This window comes from Lactuca serriola, chromosome 5 (assembly GCF_051521515.1).
Source record: "Lactuca serriola cultivar US96UC23 chromosome 5, Lser_US96UC23_V15, whole genome shotgun sequence".
Classification (NCBI taxonomy): domain Eukaryota; kingdom Viridiplantae; phylum Streptophyta; class Magnoliopsida; order Asterales; family Asteraceae; genus Lactuca; species Lactuca serriola.
Genome location: NC_136412.1, coordinates 264110232 through 264132782, shown reverse-complemented (window position 1 = coordinate 264132782; position 22551 = coordinate 264110232). Strand labels below are relative to the sequence as shown.

Here is a 22551-nt window from a genome sequence, read left to right as displayed (position 1 = left end):
AATCTTAGCTTGCTTTTTGAATACAATCCAATGGGACATCCCTTGTTCTCGCATTCCTTGCCCTTCACCCTTACCTAGTTGCTAGTCTGAGGTGGTGAGAGATATGGCAGAAAGGGGGGGGGGGGTGTCCTGGTCGGTTCATCGGCTATAGACCAATTCAAAGAGCTATCGTTGGCCTCTCCTTAGGGGTCCCATCCAACCTAGATTTAATGTTAAAGATAGTTAGATCATTACTCGATTATAATTCCTCCTGTTCTTTTTGTTGCCTGGAGATTGATGACGCGGATCACACGTTGGTTTGCTATCCTTTTGTCGACGATGTTCTAGCTTGGATCTTCAGATGGTGTGGCTTGTCAGTGCAAGGCTTCTCTTCGGTGTTCATCTTTATCGATTTTGCTGCCAGCTGGGGTCATTGCCCAAAGAAAAGAAAAATTATACTTGCTATCTATTGTGGTTTCTTGTGGTGCTTGTGGAAGGCCATAAATGAATTGATTTTCAAGAAGGCTCGTATTTCGCATATTAATTTAGTGGATAATGTGGTTACTACCGTGTTTAGTTTTGTAAAACACAGGGGTAATTTCGGTAATTGTGATTGGGCAAATTGGGTATGTTGCCCTTTCAGCATTTTGTATTTTTTTGCTTTCCATGCCTTGTTCTTTTTAGGCAATGGTTTTTACATATCACCCGTCGTTTCCAAAAAAGACTATTAACAACTCCTTTTAATCGTTTAATTTATGGTTTTGATGGATGTCTTTTGCTAATACATAATGGGAAAGGGGAGGTTGTGCCAAATAAAATGTTATCATTCATGAAAAAAGTTAAAGAACTATAAAGAAGATTAAAATTATGGTATGTAGAAGAAAAAAAAGATTCAAATTTTAAAGAAATTGGATATTCAAAATAAATAAATGAGCGGTGTTGAATAACTGGAGTTATGGCTATTTGGAAGATATTTTCAAAATGATGGAGTTTATTGAAAATGGAGGGGTTGGATATTATTACGCTTAAACCCGATGACTTAAATAGATCTATGTCTTCTGAATTTTAGATTAAAAGGGGATTAAGATAAAGACATACTCTTATCTTTGTTTTTATTCATTACTGTTGTGAAGGGTTTACATGTTACCCTTGAAGAAGCTTTGGATCAAAATGTTTTTAGTGGAGCTCAAGTGGGAAGCTACGAGTTAGTTTTATCCCCATTTATTTTACATAAATGATGTGATGTTTATTTGATAATGGTCTCACCATAATGTAAGAAGTCTTGCTCGAATGTTGTAGTGCTTTTTATCTAGTGCCAGATCTTAAAATTAATTTGCAAAATAAAAAACAATTTTAAGGAGGCTAGGAGTTTCTTGTCAAGAGGTGAGGGATTTAACTTCTAATTTTGAATGTTTTCCAAAAACTCCCTTTTATATATCTCATATTGCCGATTGGTATTAATATGAAGAAGGTTAGTGTCTAATTGTTAAATCGTTTATGACTACATTTTATAAATGGAAAGCAAAAAAATCACTCTATATAGCAGGAATAAATACTTTACCTAAAATAGTTATAGGGATTTTAGGCATATATTATATGCTAAATTTTTAAAAATCACTCTATATAGCAGGAAGAAATACTTTACCTAAAATAGTTATAGGGATTTTAGTCATATATTATATGCTAAATTTTTAAAGCTCAAGACGTAATTCTTGATTATATGAAAACCTTGAGATGTCATTTCTTTGAGGGAGGATCTGGTGAAACACATATGTTACATCAAATGGAAGAAAAGTTAGGCTTCTAAAGAAGATGGAGGGTTAGGTATCGGAAGCCTTTGGCTTCACAATTCAATTTACAAATGGCATTGGAGATTCTTAAATGATCCTAATGCATCGTGGGTTAGATTCGTTAGGATGTTCCACAAATTAGAAAGGGGGGGGGGGGGGGGGGGGGGGGTATGAAAATGCATGAACTTTGGAGTAACATTATTCAAGATATCAGTCATTCGAGTTCAAAAGGGTTCAATATGGACTCATTTAATCAACAAAAGATTGATGATTGAGTATTGACTAAATTTTGGAAAGATAATTGGATTGGTGATATCGATTTTTGAAATCCTTTCTTATTCTTGTACGCTTAGAAAGCTTAAAAAACATTTATTGTCAAAGATCGTTTTGCCAATGATGAGTGGATTCTTTCATGACGTTTATAGCTAGGGACAAAGGGAGGAAACAAAATAGTTAGAGTTACAAGAAGTTCTAGGTCATGTTGAGTTGAGTGATCAATCAAATTAAGGAACGGGAGAGTTAGGAGTTAGACATGGAAGCTATGTACATGGTCACTTCGACACATCAATTTCTTGATGATGGTATGTTATTTCATTCGGTGTTACACAAGATACAAAGGAAGTGTTTAGATGCAGTTATTTTTACTATGGTTTGGACTTTATAGTTTCCAAAATTCTTAATTTCTAGCACTCAAATGCCTAGAAAAAAAATGACATATTTGATAAGATTGTCACACAATTATATCTTTGGATGTTTAATAGAAGTTCTAATAATGTGAACGTTAAAAGAGTTGGATGATTACAAAACCATATTTTCGTTATTTCATTTACGTATATTTACTAATATTCTGGCTTTTGATATGTTTTAATAAAATCTTTTTGATGTTAAAAGACATAACTTTATATAAAGCATATTTTTAGATCTTTAAACTCATAAAGTAGTTTTTTGAGAAATTAAAATAAGATCAAGATGTTCAAGTTTTGCGTTTTATACTTTTATTCCTAGTGAACCTTTTAATTCATTATCGAATGGAAAATCGTAACTAAATTCCTACATTGGTTATGGAAACACAAACGAAACCCTAGAAGTTGGCATCAAAACATGTGACCACCAAAAAACGAAGCATCATCATCATCTTCCACCAAACTCTCTCTTTCAAAGCTCAAAACAATTGAAAGGTGAATCCTTTTGCTTTCCCATGTGGTACCTTTTTTCCCAAATTGATCCCCCATTTCTCATAATGCTTTCAATGCTAAGGACCACTCACACACCATTACTACTTGCTGGCTGCCATTCCAGCAAACCAAGAAAATTATTTACAATTTTATCCAACAAGAACCAAGAACCCAATTAAAAAATCAATGGAATAGTACTTTCATCCGGATCAATTACTGTTTTTTAAATTCAAGAAATCATAACAAACAAAAGAGAAACAGTTGTGATTGACATATCCATTGTTGCAGAAAATAACAAAAATTCAAAGAGTAAGTCATCTTTGTTGTTCTACCATCCCCAATTTAACGCACCTCACTTAAATGCTCTCTTTAAAAGTAAATATTTTTCTTTTTTCCTATAATTTCATGAACCCATCCACAGTTTCTCTTTGTAAAAGAAAACAAAAAGAGAAGGTGAGGAAAAGTTAAACACAAAGCCACCTGTTTCTCTCGTAGAAACCCACCACAATCTTGTGATCAAATTGCTCAAAAACCCTCTCTTTTTTAGCAATTCGATCTTCATTTCTTTCCATTTCCTTTTCGATTTTGGTTTTTGTAAATGGGTCTATCTTTATGGGTTTTGTCCATGCCTATATAAAGATAAAGAGAGAGAAAGAGAGAATCAATTCTTGTTAGATAATTATACGACCTCCATATATGACGCAAATCTGAAAGAAAGAAAGAAAAAAAAATTAAAACCTTTTCTTTCTTGATCGTTTCCATAAAGAACACAGACTGCTTGCTTCTTTTATCAGCAATTTGTTTTTTCGTAAATATTTATTCATTTTCTTTTTCTGGGTTTTGAGAGGTGGGGTTTTTGGTTTTGATACAGTTTTGTTGATAAAATTTTGATTTTTTTTTTTTTTTTTTTGCTTCTCGGAATTCATGGCTGCTGGTCCTGAAATTTCTGTTGAATCACCAGCATCAACAGCAGTGTCTGCTTCTCCTGATGTTCATCAATCTCCACCAAAACCCAAGGATTCTATCGTCAAGAGTGTCGATAGTGAGAGTGATAATTCCGTCAATTCCTATGATGATAATGGTTCAATCATCAGCCATGTCGACTCCAAAAAAGGGTCTGATTCTGATTCGAAATCAGAAATGAAAATGCAAGATTTTGTTGATATGCTGTCCAATTTGAAGTTAAATCCCATGGCTAAGGAATTCTTTCCTTCTTCTTACTCTCCGATTGATCGCAATCGTGATCAACCTGAGTTTGCCCTCAATTACTTCGTGCAACCTGCTTATTACAAGAATTATCCCGAAAATGGAATTGAAGGGTACCCCAATAACCGAAGGGTATAATCTTTTAGCATCTGAATTTTATCTTCTTCCAATTTATGTTTTTTTTTTTCCTTCAAATTTAATCCTTTGAAATCTAAATTGAAGGGTTTTTCTCTTCGTTTAGAATATTTGTCACTAGATTCAATTGTTTCTTCATTGAACTTTGTGTTTCTTTTAAGGATTCCTCTTATCTCCTGAATTTGTGTCATAAGCCTACTAAAATTGAAGTTTCTAAGGCTTTGCTATGAATTTGTGCACCTTTATCAATCAGATATGTCCCAATTTCCACCAAAAATTCATTTTTTTCCTATGAATATTCTGCATTTATCATGTTTTGTAACACTTGCATATTGTTCTGTTCATTTCGTGAAGTTATCATGATGATTAATACTATAAAAAAGCTTCTTTGCATTCTGAAAAAGAAATGGAGTTACAGGATTCATATCCATAGACCTTGAAACAAGAACATGTGTTAATTCATATCATCTTTTAGCTAGTGAGATGAAGATAATAGTGTAGAAATTTTGCATATAATGTGTCATCTTTGATTACCATCCATGTAAATGAATCTATTTTGAGTTTAAAAGAGTAATATTTTCCTTTTTCATTTCTAAATACCAGAGGAGAAATAACTACAACACTAGACGATTGTCTAATGGAAGATCTTTCAGAGCTCAAAGAGAAGACAGCATCAAGAGAACTGTATATGTCTCAGACATCGATCACAATGTGAGTAAAAAAAACACATGTTAACTTACCATTTATATCTTCTGTCATTTTACCATTTCATCCTTAGACTACGGTTACTTAAATAGGTGACCGAAGAGCAACTTGCTGGTTTGTTTAGCGGCTATGGGCATGTAAGTCTTTTTACACTTTCCGCATTTTCATTATTCACACAATCATTTTCTTGTTATATAATAATAACTAAAAATGGTTATATGAAGGTTTTGGATTGTCGCGTTTGTGGAGATCCACATTCACGTCTCCGGTTTGCATTCGTTGAGTTTGGTGATGAAAGTAAGACACAATTCTTTTTGACTTAATAGACTTAATGGGTTAAGCACTTAATCCAAACAACTATCTATGGTTGTTTCTTTTTTACTTTATCCAGACATAATGACTTGTTAACAAGGATAAAGTAAAAAAGAAAAAAGTTCATTCTATACACGTTATAGTAAAATGGTCATTTACTTAGATTCAGACACTTCATCCAGATAAAAATCATTACCCATTGAGCCACTTTACATTTTATTGTCAATGTGTTGCAGACTCAGCAAGGTTAGCGCTTAATCTTAGTGGTACGATGCTCGGTTTCTCGCAAATTACGGTTTTGCCCTCAAAAACCGCCATCCTTCCTGTGAATCCAACTTTCCTCCCTAGGGTATTTGACCTCTTTCCCTTTAATCATATGTAATTTGGATTGTGAATATATCTTTTTCTTTTCTTTTTATTATTTATCTTTTGTGATTTTAGTCAGAGGATGAAAGAGAGATGTGTGCAAGGACAGTTTACTGTACAAACATCGATAAGAAGATTTCCCAAACTGAGGTCAAGAATTTCTTTGAAACAAGATGTGGCGAGGTTAAAACTTAAAACAATACTTTTAGAGTTTTTATTTTTATTATATTCACGAGCTATTTTTTAAAATACGTTCTTAATTTTCTTGAAATTTTTTGCATGTAGGTTTCTCGCTTGAGGCTTTTGGGGGACAATGTTCATTCCACACGCATTGCTTTTGTTGAGTTTGTGATGGTAACTTCAAATTTTAGGCTGCTTTTGTTGACATAAGCTTTTTAGGGCTATTTTTTTTGTTGAGGAGGGTATTCACGTCTTTTGCACATACGACAAATCAAAATCAAAAGTAAAGTCCTTGTTCCACTTTTTTGGGTGGGCAAAAAAGTTGTAATTTGTGGTCCCATCGTCATCATTCATAGTCACTGTCACTTTCACACAGTCTACTGCATGTTAAATACAGTATAACTTGTCCTTGTCAAGCATAACCTTGACATCTGTCACGGTCACAGTTTTTGTCTGATTGACATCAGTCACAACCACACAGTCTGAATGCATGACAAACACAGTACAACAGCTGGCCGTGCTCTACACATGCTAATTATCTTATTGTCGATAACAATTGCAGGCAGAGAGTGCAATCCTGGCGCTTGATTGTTGTGGTCAACCTTTAGGAGCACAACCAATCAGGTAAGCTATTAAGTCCTAACTTTTTTTTTTACAAATTTGCCCTTGTTTATTTATTTTTTTATTTTATTTTACAGGGTGAGTCCTTCAAAGACTCCAGTGAGGCCACGTGTTGCTCGCCCAGTTCTAACCAACTAAACTTGAAATCAAACATCCTTAAGAATGCATCCATGAGGGAGCCTTTGTTCTCGTTGATTTTGTGATGTTTTATTTTATTTTTATTTTTGTTTTTTTTTTCATGTTGAGTAGCTTGAAGTTGAGAACGTGCTGTCTTTACTTGCTTGTGTCTGTGTTTCTTTTTACTTGTGACGATTGTGAGCTCAATGCTCATAATGGTTATGGTTGACTTCTGGTTTTGACTTTGATGCTTATATTGTCTGGTTCTTTATGATGTTATATTTCAGGGAGGAAAATCGTGGTTGAGTTAATTATTTATTTATTTATTTATTTTGGCTAGACTGAATGGTTGTTGTTGCCGGTGAAAATAAATGTTAAATGTCAGATAAGCCACGTGGCAGCCATTTACAGGACTGGTATGCAGTGTATTCATTTTTTTTTTAAAATTAAATTGTTGAAAAGAACGTGGAGCATTAAGTTTTGTGTAATCATTTTAAACTTTAAAGTTTCTAGTTTACTTTGTTTGTGATTAAAAAATCTTTGATAAAATGTTAACTTCGTTTATGTTGTTTTTTTAATCTTATTTGCAAGTACACGCCATCTTTATTTATACTTTCAACATCTTATAAAATAATCACATTAACGAAGACTATAAGAAAGAAAAATTGTTTTTATTCACAGTTTGTTTCATTAGTTTTTTATGAATTGCATTAAAATAAAAGAACAGGCACGTAGCCTACATATGTGGTTATCAAACAGGAATAAAAATCGCGTAACCAAAATTTATCTATAATTAATAATCAGTATGAGTATAATTTTGATAGTAGTTCGAAATAAAGATGTTTATAATTTGTGAAAAGAGTTGTTTGGTAGATCATTGTAAGACAAGGCGGTATGGGCACCAAAATGACGGTATGATTGACGTGGAGGGGCCTCAACGGCTTCATACCAAGATGAATACCCCCCCCCCCCCCCCCCCCCCATTCTCGTTGTATCTCATTGCGGGTGCATCTCGTTGCCGTTTTGACCGGATGAAACGAGTTGATTTCCACATTTTCCACCAATTAAACCGTTGTCAAACAGTCAAATTTATAAAAAAAAAATTATTTTTTTTACCTTTAAATACCTACTATCTATTTATAATTTTTTTTTTCACACAATTCATCTCTCTCTCTACAATTTTAATTATCTTCAAAAAAAATTATGGATATTTTCGACTCGTCCGATGATGACGCTGACGATATATTCTTCAATATGATGTATCATTATTACACCAGCGAGATGATACAACCAGACTCAACCCCGCTACTAACAAAACGTGCGCTGTTAAATAGAAATTGCGAGGAAGGACACAAACGTCTATATTGCGCTTATTTTGCGGATAATTGTGTATACGGGTCGAATGACTTCAAAAGAAGATTTCGTTTGAATAGGAATGTGTTCCTACGGATCACCAATGCCTTAGAAAGCCGATATCATTTCTTTAAATCTTAAATACAAATGTACTACATGCTTCTTTAATTTTAATACAAATGTAATATATATTAAAACCATAGTTAATATATGTTTAGGTATACAGGTATACATTTTTCAACTGAGACATGATGCTAGAGGTAGACGATAATTTACAACGTGGCAGAAATGTGTTGCGGTCATTTGTTTGATGGTTATGGGGGAGTCACCCGACACCACAGACAACTATATGAGAATGTACGAAAGAACTGCACGGGGAAAGTTTGTATAGATTGTCAAAAGGTGTTGTTGAAACATTTGGAGACGTATATTTACGAAAACCTTCATTGCATGATACGCAAGAGCTTTATGCAATACACGAAGAAAGACATGGATTTTCCGGAATGATTGGAAGCATTGATTGCACGCACTGAAAATGGAAAAAATTTCCAGTAGCATGGAAAGGGCAGTATGCAAGTAGTCATCATGGATCACATTCGTTGGTTTTTGAGGTTGTTGCTTCCCAAAATTTATGGATTTGACATGCATTTTTCGGGGTTGCGGGTTCCAACAACGATGTTAACGTTCTTGGTCAGTCGCCAATATTCGACGATCTTTTGAATGGAAAGGCCCCGAATGCTCTTTTCACAGTGAATGGAAACAAATACAAATTTGGGTATTACCTTACAGATGGAATATATCCTCCGTATTCCACATTCGTGAAGGCATTCCGACACCCGGTTAAAGAAAAAGATAAATTATTCAAGAGAAGAGAAGAAGGAGCATGTAAGGATGTGGAACATGCTTTTGGAGTGCTAAAGGCGAATTGGCACATAATTGAACATGCGACACAACCATTGGAGTTAGAAACTCTACGATATATCATGTATGCATGTATCATAATGTATAACATGGTAGTAGAAGATAAATGACGAAATATTGCATACTATATCCCAACGGAGCCCAAACACGTTCAATTTCAACCAGGAACAACATAATATTTACATATAATCGTTTACATTTAGGATGCAAATAAACAAAAACAACTTCGAGAGGAATTGACAAATTATATCTTCAACGATAACGATAACGATAATGATAACGAATACCATTGTTTAGGAAAAATAAAATATGTTTTTTTTTTGTATTGTAATGTTTTATTATTATTATTTTGGATGTTATGTGTAATTTAAATTTTTTTATTTTTTAAACATTATATTTTATTTAGATATTATGTTTTATTTAAAATATATTTGTTTTAATAAAAAAAGAAATTATAAAATGGAAATAAGTTGGTGTTATAAAGTGCTCTTAACATGGTGACCATTTCCCCACTTTGTGTTATAACACCATAGGTGATGTGGCATATGAGTTAGCACCAAAATGGTGTTCTAACTAGTTCCCCATAGCCCCATACCCAATGCTTTAAGGGATGAAAGAGTCATTACCTCTCAACTCACTCAACCCACTACCACATCAACGTCACATCAACATTTATTTCTCCTCTCTCTTCTATCTTTTTCCAACCCATAACATATAAAAATTTGATCTTTCCAAACACTCAATCCACTTAATTTTTTATTTTAAAATAAACACAAACTAATAAGAATTATACAAAACTAATTTACATAATATTAAAAATATACATACTAATTTAAAAATTAATTAAAAAACATATAAAATTGCTTTGGTACAAGTTTTGATACATAATACAAGTTGTTATTGCATGAGTTGAAAATGATATATACGGGTTAGTAAAGCTGCATATGTAACCCACTCAACCCAAAATTGTTAACCCCTTCAAGAAGGTGCCATTCCTTGGAGGTACCGTCGATACCTCCCATAAAATCTTTCATGATACCTTCCTCCCTAAGGGCACACATAGTGGCTCGCGGGTTGAAGGTTTTTTGGGGGAGGTACCACCGATATCTCCATGGTATCACTTTTTCTTCAGCAGGTTGAACATGGTGGGGTGAAAATGGACCATTTGCGGTTTACCTAAGCCGTACAACACATTTTCAGACCATGTGGAGCACCGAGACGTAGGGAAACTGGCCCACTCTGTGTCCGAATAAGCGACAGACCCCAAGAAAGGGATATATATAACTGTAGACCATGATAAATAGTTCCCCAAATGTACCTTGGGATACGTTTAAGAGCCGAAAAATGAGTTTACCCGGGGTCATACATAAATAAACACACTTGCTTAACTACATAGTGGATGTCAATATGAGTAAAAGTCAGATATTGAAGTCCTCCTGTAAGACTACGATTGTGTGTCGGGTCAGCAACTGGCGAACCTGTTTCATCGAGCTTAGTTGAGGTTTCGGCAGGAGTACGAACTGGCTTGCTCAACTATCTCAGTAACATATATTTGTTGAGATAAAAACATTCCATGACGATCTCGTGAGATGGAAATGCCCAAAAATAATTTAAAGAGCCCAAATCTATCATGGAAAACTTTAAGCATAAGCTGGTAATGATCTGCTGAAGGATACCTATAGAGGAGGCTGTCAATACAATATCATCTACAAAAAGAAGAAGATATGCAATCTGGTCACCCTATCAATAAACAAATAATGACGAATCAGAGCGACTATTAGAAAATCTATGACATGTGAGGAACTGAGCAAAGCGGTGATACCAAGCCAGTGGTGCATGTTTACATCCATATAATGACTTCATAAGTAAACATACATGATTAGGATTAGATGAGTCATGAAACCCCATAGGTTGATGCATGTATACATTCTCCTAAAGATTGACATCAAGAAAAGCATTCTTGACGTCTAACTAATGAACTGGCCAATAGTGAGAAATAGTCGGGCTAAGAACGGTTTTGATAGTGGCCGATTTCACAACCGGAATGAAGGTCTCATCATAGTCAATATTGGGGCGCTGACTGCGACCGTTGGCAACAAGACATGCCTTATATCGCGCTAAAGATCCATTTACATTAGATTTGTTTTTGAACAACCACATATAGTTAACCACATTAGCATTGGGTGGTCAAGGAACAAGTACCCAAGTTCCATTAAAAATAAGTGCACTAAATTCTTCTTTCATAGCATTTAGCAAGTTAGGATATCAGAATGTGTGACAAATGGTGTAATGGATTAAGTTCAATGAATAAAAATGGAAAAAATATAAAATTTGTAATTCCATGTAAAAGTGATAAAATTCCAAATTTGAGACCACAAAAGCTAAACTTAGTAGAGAGGGTACAGAGTTAACTTGTTTAGACTTGAAAATGAAGCAATATCAAAAACAACCAGCTTAAAAGGAGTTTATATGAAGAATCTATAGTGTTGCAAAGTTGGACGAAAAGTTAATGAAAACTTATTTGGAAATTTGATAGCTGCAAGGTGCCAACTTTGGAGCTTAATACGTCAATATCTACAGATAATTAGAAAGAACATCATTATGGAAAGTTTTAGTCCATAAAACAAAGAATACAAAGGAAAAAGAATTAGATAAAATGGATGTGTAATGACTGAGAGATGTTTTTTTTTTAAAATTGTTGATTTAACACTAGAAATGTTGTAATATTCCGACTTGCCATGTTTATGGCTAAATAACTTCAATTTTGGATATACTCAGATAAAACACATAACATGGAACTTCTAGTACATATAACAGGATTTCCAAAGATATAAAGTTTACCCGGATTGGAGTTTGTATGGCCAAGTTAAAAGGCTAGAAAGATAGAAAAAAATAATTAATTTTGCTGGGAAATTCCCTTAAGTCAATAAGGAGAGTAAGGGCATTTTCAGAATCTTACTAAAATTAGGATGTCGGGGAAATAAGATGCATACACACACATACTCCCTAATCTTTCAATATAGTTATGTTTTACAATCCAAGAGCGTTCTAATAGCGATTTCTTCATTCTCTATCACCTGGAGTTTGATTCAAGTGGAATTTGGTGTATCCAAGCAAAAGGAAGAGTAATCAAAGGCTTTCTATATATGTTTTCTCCTCTTCTAACTCTATATTTCGAATTGAAGGTTTTGGGTTAAACCCAATGTCGAATTTGGCTCCAATCAATGGTTAGGGTTTGGTTTTCTAACCTCCCTTAAGTGGTTTTCTTGGTTCTAATCTCAATCCAATCATCCTATTTATGGATTTAATGATTTGGGTAAAAAGCTCCATGAAACATAGAAATCTAATTTGGGGATAATGCAATTGATGATGAAGTTGGATTGGATTCTATGACCTAGATGATATTTGATAGCAATAAATCCAACTAGAATTCTTAAATTCATCCATGATGGTAGAATGTTACAAAACATGGGTTTTAAGTCATTTTGGGAAAATATGATGACATCAATGAACTTTATGCATTTTGGTATGCTTGTTGAGCAAATGAAGTTCATAACCATGAATGAATACTCTTAGAATGATTTGAATGCAAATACATGAAGGTTTGAATGATCTCTACTATAATTTATGAAAGATTTAGCCATAAGGGTATTAGGAAATCTAGGGATAACTACATGATTATTGACATATTAGAAGTGAATGAACTTCATGAACATGAATCGACACTTTATAGATGATACTGGAACATAAACATGAAATGATGCTAGTGAAATTCTAGACTTAGAGATTGTTTTGGTTTAAAGGGAAATTTGGGAATCATGGAATGGAATTGAGGATTTCCATATTCAGTCCATGTACTTACAATGAGATTAATGTTGGTTTTACATACTTGATGACTTTCATATGAGTGTTCAATGAGTTATAAACAAACATTGTGAGTTTTAGAAGGTGCAATGGAAACTAGTCTAGTTAACCCTTCTTGTGTAATTTGAGGATCAATATATCCTTAAAGGTTTTAGCGATCACTTAATGGGTTAAGTGGGTATTTTAAGATGATAAAACACCTCCTAATCATGTGTGAGAACCTAAATAAATTGTACAGAGTGATTTAAAAAAGGGTGTTCAAAAACTATGCAAAGTAGGATGTTATTTTGAGAAAAATTGAGTTATGTGTGTCTAGACATGAAAACACGACCCATGGATATTCATGCCTTAATTTCCATTACGCGTTGAAGTATATGTTAGAGGTTTTTTTTCTTCATAATTTTTGCATACAGACTCAAATTTACACACGATCTTCGCCTACGTTCATAATTTTTCACGAGGAATGTATGAAGCAATAAACTTTAGTAATGGAAACTTTTAAGGTTATTTTGGTTATTTTAATGACTTATTTCCATATTATATAGGTAGTGTTTGAGGAGTGTTTCTCTAAGGAAATGAACTGGAAGAGGACTAGTTAACCTTCTTGTGATTAAGGTGAGTACATGTTGGCTTTTCTTCCACTTTGGGGTACATGAAAAAATGATTTTATGATAATGAAATGCAATGCTTTGATATATGAAATGTCTTGAAAAGAAGGTGTTAAATATTTTTGGAAAGAATGTTTTTAAATAATGACTTGAAAGCAAAGAACGTTTTGGCAGAACGAATGTTTAAATAATGTAGTTGAAATGTTTTTAAATATAGGAGCTTTAATCATGGAAATGAGTAATTTGATACTAACATATGAAATGTGTAAAGCGTAAAAAGAAATGACAAGAAATGGAAAAATAATGGCAAGAAATGGAAAAGTAATGGAAAGTAATGAAAAGAATTGGAAAGTAATGGAAATGAATATATTTCTTGAGCCATGATGTCCTCATAATAGGATATAGAGGAGTTTATTGGGGTGATGCCTCCTCTTTGCGAGATAGATGTCTTAATGGAAATGAGGTCTTAGTGGACTATTTTTGTTCTTTCAACCTTGGTATAGACTTGGGGATATTGCTAGGTCCTAAGTATAAAAATGGAAATGGTTTAATACCGGAATTAGTCCTTAATGATAAAAGAGAATGAAATGTGGAAATATGTCTTTTGAAATGAAATGATAAGATATGAAATGATATGTATGAAAAGATTTTTCTTTGAAAAGGATAGAAAAGGTTTTATGGTCTAAGACTATGTTATGTTACGAATGAAATGATATTTCATGTAAATGCTTGAAATGTTTTGGGTCTCAAACCCACGTAACTTACGAGACATTTATGTCTTATGTATCTCTTTTTAATGACATGTATCCCATGTTGTATTCAAGAATTGTTGAGTCCAAGTGGTTGTGTCATTGGGCTTTGTAGTTCGGTCCATTAGTACTCTCGGTCTGGGCATGTCCAGCCGTGATTTGTTTAGGGTTTAGTATATATAGTGCATGCATGCATTATATTGTTAATGCTTTTGATAATTACTTTGCTTATCGTATTGTAACCCTAGCCTATCTCTACAGTAGCAATTCACATTGAATTCTTCTGCGATAGAGTATATTAATCATTCAATACATGTTTGATTCATCATTGTGTTTATCGTTTTCTGATCTTCTCGTTATTCTTTATTATCTGCTTGAATTTATCGATCTAAGAGAATTTTATTCTCATCAATTGGTATCAGAGCAGGAGACTGTGTAATATATACACATGTCTTCTGTTGGAAGAACGATTCTTAGGGTTTCCGCTTTTATCGAGTTTGTAGGAGCCATCATCTCTTCATTGATGTTGTTCCTTGCTTTTGATAAAACCCTAATCCAATATTTACAAGTCTGATTCTTAGCAGATATCTAAAAAGGTCATCTCATCATGTCTCTTGATGATTTACAAACCAATTCGATCAATATCTCCAACAGCATTGGATCCACAACTAGAATTCCTATTCTTTACACTCAAGATTATGAAGTTTGGACACATCACTTTGAAGACTACGTCGTTGGATCTGAAGACAATGGCTATATTATATGGGAAGCAATAACATTGGGTCCTTTTGTTCATTCTGGAACAAATAGAACCATAAAGACTCAAAAGGAATACAACCAACTCTTAACTGACGTGGAGAAGATTCCTCAAGATGAAAAAGAAAAGTTGTTGTGCAATGTTAAAGCCATGAGAATGATAAGATTCACTTTGCAGTTTGATACCTTTTGTCTGGTAAGCCCATGCACCATAACAAAAGAGATATGGGATAGACTCAAAGAGTTGTATTCAACCGATGAAGACCTGGAACATTCCATCTAAACTCTATTGTTTTTTGAGTTTAGTGCTTTCCAACAAAAGCCGGATGAAAAACTTATTCAGGCTTTCGATCGTTTCAACCATCTTCTGAGCAAAATGATCAAGCACGACATTGGAAGAGAAGTGATCAAACAGAAGGTCACATTTCTGAATGGTTTAAGACCCGAATGGATGGTTGTGGCGTCAAATGTAAAGGATCATGAGCAATTTAGGGTCTTAAGCATAAAAGCTCCTCTATAGCTGGATAAGGCTAGGACCTTTGGACTCTAGGGACCTCACAAGGTCCAGATCTGAAGTCTCAATCACTTGATAAGTTCAACACACTCAAAGTCTCAAGGAAAGATGGAAAAAGCCCAAAAACTCCATGAAAACGAGATCTGATCACAATAATGAGCAAGGTGAAGACTTTTTACCTTCAACAGAAGCTATAGATGAAATAACACCAGATCCAACTGCCTCTTCTCGTTCCTTGCCTTGATACTCTCCTCTTCTCTTCAAAAGGTGCACTAAAATGCCCAAATTTTAGCTCTCTTTCTCTCTTAGCTCAATATAGACGATTATGGTTTCACATAGGGGAGTAAGGTGGCTAGTGAGGCAGAAATGAGGGCTTAAGGTCCTTTAAATAGGACCAAACCCTAGAGATTTAGGGTTTCCTCTCACAGAGCCAACTCACTAAGTTGGTTTCTCCGACTCGTTGAGTTGGTCATAAAACCCACGTGGTCAATCCGCCTCTACTCGACGAGTTGGGGCATCCAACTTGTCGAGTTGCTCAAACAACTCATAAATAAATATATGCATATTATACCTGAGATTCGGGATTTTACAATATGATATCATGGTTATTACATGCATATAATAAACCATGGTACAAATTTTTAAAAGAAAATCACTTTTAAAGGTTCTATATAAAAAGCTAGTTTTTAGATAATTTGACGCGATTCAATTTTAATAATCGGTATTAAGTTTGAGTGCATTTGAAGCCTTTATATCTTTAATAAAACTTCATTTTTATTACTTATATATTTGGAGTTTGTATAAGTTATAAAAATCACCATTTCAAAACTTATATTTGAGTATTTCAAAATTTAACGTTATTAACGTTTTATAAAAGCGGATTTTATTTTAAATCAATAACTTGTTAAATCTTATGTCCACATTATAAATTTTGAAACCAAACTCCATGTGATGTTTATTTTCTCTAAAATTATTTTAGCATGTGAAAAACTAATTTATCAACCATACATAATAATTGCATAAAATAAACAACACAAACATGCATAAAATTATATGTACATAAACATAACCAAGTAATGACATTTTTTGTGAGCCAACAAATGTCAAGTCCATTCCTAAATGGACATTTTAAGGGACCAAAAAACTTATTATAATGTTGTTGTAGAAGCTCTCACTTGAGTAAACACCATTTGCTTGCAAAAGATTGGAAAAACTTCTTGAAAACAATATTTCAGCAACTATCTAAGAGCCCAAGAGCCCTTTGAAAACAAAGTGACACTTTCCAAAAAACTATCACTAACTTTCAGCATGTTGTTAAACTTGAAAATTACTCTTTGGTCTTCAAAAAATGGCTCAAGCTTCATTTCTTGTTATATTTTTGTACAAATAAATTATTTCTAACAACTAATCTATTAATTACAAAAATAAATCAAGAAAACTAATCTATTTAATTTATTACATACAATATGAATAAATAAATTATTACAACCATTTTATAATAAAAACAACCAACACAACAACACATAATGGTCATTGGCTAGTTTATGTACATCATACATATCAACATAGACATAAAACAACCTTTGTTTTTCTAAGACAACTTTAAAATGACAAAAGATGCATGAAAACTTTTGTCACATAAAATAACAATTATAAAGTTGTCTTAGAAAATATGTGTATGAACTTGTTTTTATAGAAAACCAAGATTTCCATAAATAAAAAAATCTAACCAAACTTGCAAGGTGGCTCTTGATACCGATTATTTGGTTTTTATTCAAAAATTAGTTTAAAAAACATAAGATTTAGCAACGAAAGACTTGATGATTTGAATAACATAAAACAGGTTTATAACTCACCAAGGATCTTCTTGCAAAGTTTGGAAAGAAAAACAACACAACCAAAGAAGAAGAAGAACAAATAACAACCTTTGTAGTTCTTTGGATCCTCTTGGGAGTCTTGAAAGTTGGTGAAGAATGATGAACTTACCAACAAGAAGCCAACTTGATGTAGATGCTAGTCTAAAACTCTTAACTCTTAAGCTTGAAGTTCATAACCAAAGTATGAACTTCAAGAGAGTATAAAAGCTAGTAATATCTTCTAGTGATAATAAAAAGTGAGAGAACATGCATCATAAGATGCATGTTATGGTTTTGTATCTTAAGAACAACACAAATGAAAGTCTTTCCTTTATTTATATAGCATGCACAATATACATGGATCTTTAACCAATAAGCACTCATGCTTCTACTAGCTAGAATGTCTACCATGTCTTATTACTTTTGATTAAATAATTCAAAAACCAATTCCGTTGTCTTCTTGTCAATTTTTAGCCATGCCTCAAAAAGGAAGAGGAACTGTTTAAATTTTATAAACTCTAAGTTTATAAAATATAAACTCTGTCTTTAGGTAAAAGACAAAATGATTCAAATAGTCCAAAAGGTTGTACATGACTTATTAATTCATACAATATGAAATAATGTGTTACTTGCTAATGAAAATTAGAATTTCCTATAAATAAATAATTTCTAATTAATTATAAGAGTTTAGTGAATATTTATTAAAATCAATTTCTAATAAATAATAAATTATATCAAGTTGTTGTTAGTGTGACCATTTAGTATCATATGTTAATTAGCAATATCACTTTAATACGATTCTTAAACATATTAGATCTTTCAACCAGATGACAAACTTTGAAGATAACATGTTAATGGCATAAATAACAAGGTTCCGTTTGGGACCCGGGGATTCGATTTTAGCAAGGAGATCGACAATGATTTTATACGAGTGCAATATTAGATAGTCGTTGAGTCGGTAATAGTAATGGAACGTAGCTCATCATCGAGTTCCATGGCCTTAGATTGTTTGTTTTCAAGAAAAATATCTCCAACGGACTTCCAAACTTGGGATGTTGTTGATGGGTTTGATCCATAAGAACATTCCTATGTGCACATACAAACCCTAATGCTTGGATCTAGGTTTCTCTAATTGAACATGAAATGTATCCAAGACTTTGATTAATAGATCTAGTGTAAACATTCAAATCATAACATATGAAAACAGATCTAAAGGATTACCTTGAATTGCTTGCTTGAATCTTTTTGTCCTTGGAGCTTAGAGTCACAATTGTCACTCCTCTAATGGCTTACAAACACCAAATAACAAGAGGATGATAAGAGGGAGAGAAATCGGCCAGGGTTTCTACAGATGCAAGAGTGCCGATTTCCTTCACCCAAAGGGTCTATATATACTAGTGAGCTTCCTAGTGTTTCACCCTTAAAACCCTAATTGGATAACTTAGGCCCTAATCAATCCAATCTCCTTAATGATATGCCTTGGACGATTTCTAGGCTCTTCTAAACCCTAAAATCGTCCACCTCTTATCCATAAGGAATCACAGCCCAAAATACAACTATCATACAATTGACAGTTTATGCCCCTTTATTCAATTAATCTCTTTAAGTCACCAAATTAATCCCTAATTAATTTATGACTTATATTAATCAAAATAACAATATTATTATTCCTTATATTATTCTCATAATATATTAATAATATTTCTTCTCTCATTATAAATCATCCTGTCAAGTTGCTATGGTGAAGGCAACCCAAAAGGACCATGCACAACCGGGTCAAATACTTGCCAAATATAGTTGCAGCCTTAGACACTATTCCAACAGTCTCCCACTTGGATAAGTCTAGTAACTATATATACAAGCACAATCCGATTCGCAATCGTAGCTCTCAAAGATGCTGTCAAACTCTGATCTTATCAGTCCTGTCCTTTAGATAAGGGATCGTATAGTCCTCTGTTTAGATATCATGCAGACATAATCATAGTCCAGCGTTTAGTTTCTCGATCTCAGATTTATTCGACATAGAACTTAATCGAACACATCAATTCATTTCTAACCGGGCCCGGCACATAAGTCAAATCAAATCATCGAGCGGCCGAGATATCGCTTTTACCCTCTTAGGATAAAAGTAACAGATAAACTTCGACTTATATGCATTTACTTATTCATTAATCAATTATACACAACAATGCGTTTTATAACATCAATTTACTGATGCGGTTTCGCATCATCAATGTACAACCAATTAACAAATAACAAACCATATATCTAGGTTTTAAGACCATATGATATTATCATCTTGCGATCACTTACAATATATATATATATATATATATATATATATATATATATATATATATATATATATATATATATATATATATATACCTTAAAGTGATTCAAGCAAGTGCGAGTTTTTTCCAATGCTCAAAACTAGTTCGTAAGCACTCATGAACGTTGTAGCAACCCTTTGCTATGTCTAATACCATTTAGACAATCTACATACCAATTCATGACAATCTTCATTCATACCTACTTCCAACATATGAACGATTGTGGATCGTTTGAATAATTCGATTATTCTAAATAAACTCAATTATTCAGGAAGTCAAAACATGCAAATTGAAACAATAGTTAAACAATTAACATATGATAGTAACTTTACTCATAAATAATACTCCTTTACTTAAACATCAAATGTCAATTACATTTATCTATTACAAGTTTCTAAAACTATCTAATCTAAACTAATATCATCCTTCAGCCCAATACTCCTAGCATGCTGCAAATGCTTAACCCTAGTCAATCCCTTCGTAAGCGGATCTGATGGGTTATCTTCTGATGATATCCTCTTAACCACGAGGTGTCCTTCTTCTACTCGATGTCTAATAAAGTGATATTTTCTGTCGATATGTCGAGATCTACCATGATCTCTTGGTTCCTTGGTCAAGGTACAACTCCAAGATCACCGATGAAGTTCTTCAACCATATTGCCTCCTTCGACGCTTCGCTCGCTGCAATGTACTCTGATTCGCACATTGAATCAGCTACGTTTTCCTGCTTGGAACTTTTCCAAGTTATTGCTCCTCCATTAAGGGTAAAGACCCAGCTCGACTGCGAACGGTAGTCGCGTTTCGGTCTGGAAGCTGGCGTCACTATACCCTCACACCTTTAAGTCATCACTCCCCCCGAGGACTAAAAACCATTCCTTGGTCCTCCGAAGTTACTTAAGGATATTTTTGTCCGCAATCCAATGGGCTCTGCCAGGGTTCCCTTGATATCTACTGACCATGCTCAAAGCAAAGGCTACATCAGGGCGAGTACAGGTCATAGCATACATGATTGAGCCAACTGCGGAAGCGTATGGTACTCGACTCATTTCTGCTATCTCGGCTTCGGTACTCGGACTTTGAGTCTTACTCAACTTGGCATTACTTTGTATCGGTAATTCTCCCTTCTTCGAATTTTCCATACTAAAACGTTTTAGTACTTTATCTAAGTAAGTGTTCTGATTAAGTCCTATTAGTCTCTTACTTCGTTCTCTCACTATCCTTATTCCCAAAATATAGGAAGCCTCTCCGAGGTCCTTCATAGCGAAGCACTTCCCAAGCCAGGACTTAACCTCCTGCAGTGTCGGGACGTCGTTTCCTATGAGTAGTATGTCATCGACATACAAAACGAGGAAGCTAACTATACTCCCACTGGCTTTGACATATACACATGATTCATCTTCGCTTCGTACAAATCCAAACTCTTTGACTTTCTCATCGAAGCAAAGATTCCATCTGCGAGACGCTTGCTTAAGCCCATAAATGGACTTCTCAAGCTAGCACACTCTATTGGGATGTTTCGTATCGACAAAACCCTCTGGCTGAGCCATGTAAACATCCTCAGCTAACTTTCCATTAAGGAAAGCGGTCTTGACATCCATCTGCCATATCTCATAATCATAAAATGCAGCAATGGCTAGCATCACCCTAATAGACTTTATTTTCACAACTGGTGAGAAGGTCTCATCATAGTCAACTCCGGGAGTTTGAGTAAAGCCCTTTGCAACCAATCGCGCCTTATATGTGTGTACATTTCCATCCACGTCGGTCTTCTTCTTGAAGATCCATTTGCACCCAACGGTCTTATGTCCGGGCACATTATCAACCAAATTCCAAACTTGGTTGTCATACATGGATTGAATCTCGCTGTCCATTGCCTCTTTCCATTTTGCAGACTCCGGGCCTGCCATGGCTTCCTTATAGCTATTAGGTTCATCTAAATTTATTAGTGTACCATCATTAATATACATGTCCCCTTCGATAGTAATATGAAAACCATAAAACTGGGGTTGAACTCTAACTCTTTCGGAACGTCTAAGAGGTAAGGACTCGTCAATTGGTTCAACCGGAGTTTCCTCCTCGGGTTGAGTGCCAGCGGTGGAGGTTCCTTCATCACTCGATTCTTGAATCTCTTCAAGCTCGATCTGCCTCCCACTGTCTCCTTGGCTTATGAGTTCTCGCTCTCGGAAAACCCCTCTTCTCGCAACGAAGACAACATTGTCATTCGGTCTATAGAAGAGATATCCAAAGGATTTTTGCGGGTAGTCGATGAAAATACATCGCTCACTACGAGGTTCGAGCTTGTCGTGAGTATCTCGTCTTACGAAAGCCTCGCAACCCCAAACCTTGATATGTGCCAATGAGGGAGCTTTCCCTGTCCACATCTCGTAAGGTGTTTTGGCAACCTTCTTTGTAGGGACTCGGTTAAGGATATGGGCGGCAGTCTCTAAGGCATACCCCCAGAATGAGATAGGTAGTGAAGCACGACTCATCATAGAACGAACCATGTCCAACAAGGTTCGATTACGCCTTTCTGCCACACCATTCAACTGCGGTGTCCTAGGTGGCGTTAATTGCGAAACTATTCCGCATTCTTTGAGATAGTCGTGGAATTCAAGACTTAGGTACTCTCCTCCTCGATCGGATTGAAGCATCTTGATTTTCCTGCCCAATTGATTCTCCACTTCATGTTTGAATTCTTTGAACTTTTCAAACGTTTCAGACTTGTGCTTGATTAAGTAAATATACTCATATCTACTATAATCATTGGTGAAAGTCACATAGAAGCGGTTTGCATCCTTTATGGCAGATCTAAATGGTCCACATACATCGGTATGTATGAGATCCAACAAACCCTCACCCCTTTCACACGTACCAGTGAAGGGTGACTTGGTCATCTTTCCAAGCAAACAAGACTCACATGTGTCATCTTCCCTAAGGTCGAATGACTCCAACACTCCATCCTTTTGGAGTTGGGCTATGCGCTTCTTGTTGACCTGTCCAAGACGACAATG

General features: G+C 34.5%; 1 protein-coding gene across 1 annotated transcript; it reads left to right on the top strand.

Annotated features, from left to right (window-relative positions):
• The first annotated feature begins 3247 nt into the window (after positions 1-3247).
• LOC145054190 (polyadenylate-binding protein-interacting protein 9-like) lies at positions 3248-6897 on the top strand. Its single transcript, XM_079002332.1, has 9 exons — positions 3248-4282; positions 4889-4996; positions 5083-5127; positions 5215-5287; positions 5539-5651; positions 5744-5851; positions 5954-6022; positions 6411-6472; positions 6547-6897. Exons 1-9 carry the CDS (start codon positions 3869-3871, stop codon positions 6605-6607), a joined length of 1053 nt encoding a protein of 350 aa, XP_078858458.1. The 5' UTR covers positions 3248-3868; the 3' UTR covers positions 6608-6897.
• Positions 6898-22551: the final 15654 nt, after the last annotated feature.

Coding starts and splice junctions, on each gene's coding strand:
- LOC145054190 (XM_079002332.1), top strand. CDS start 3,869: ATGGCTGCTGGTCCTGAAATTTCTGTTGAATCACCAGCATCAACAGCA. Junction 6,023..6,410: donor CTTTTGTTGAGTTTGTGATG/GTAACTTCAAAT, acceptor TAACAATTGCAG/GCAGAGAGTGCAATCCTGGC. Junction 6,473..6,546: donor TTAGGAGCACAACCAATCAG/GTAAGCTATTAA, acceptor TTTATTTTACAG/GGTGAGTCCTTCAAAGACTC.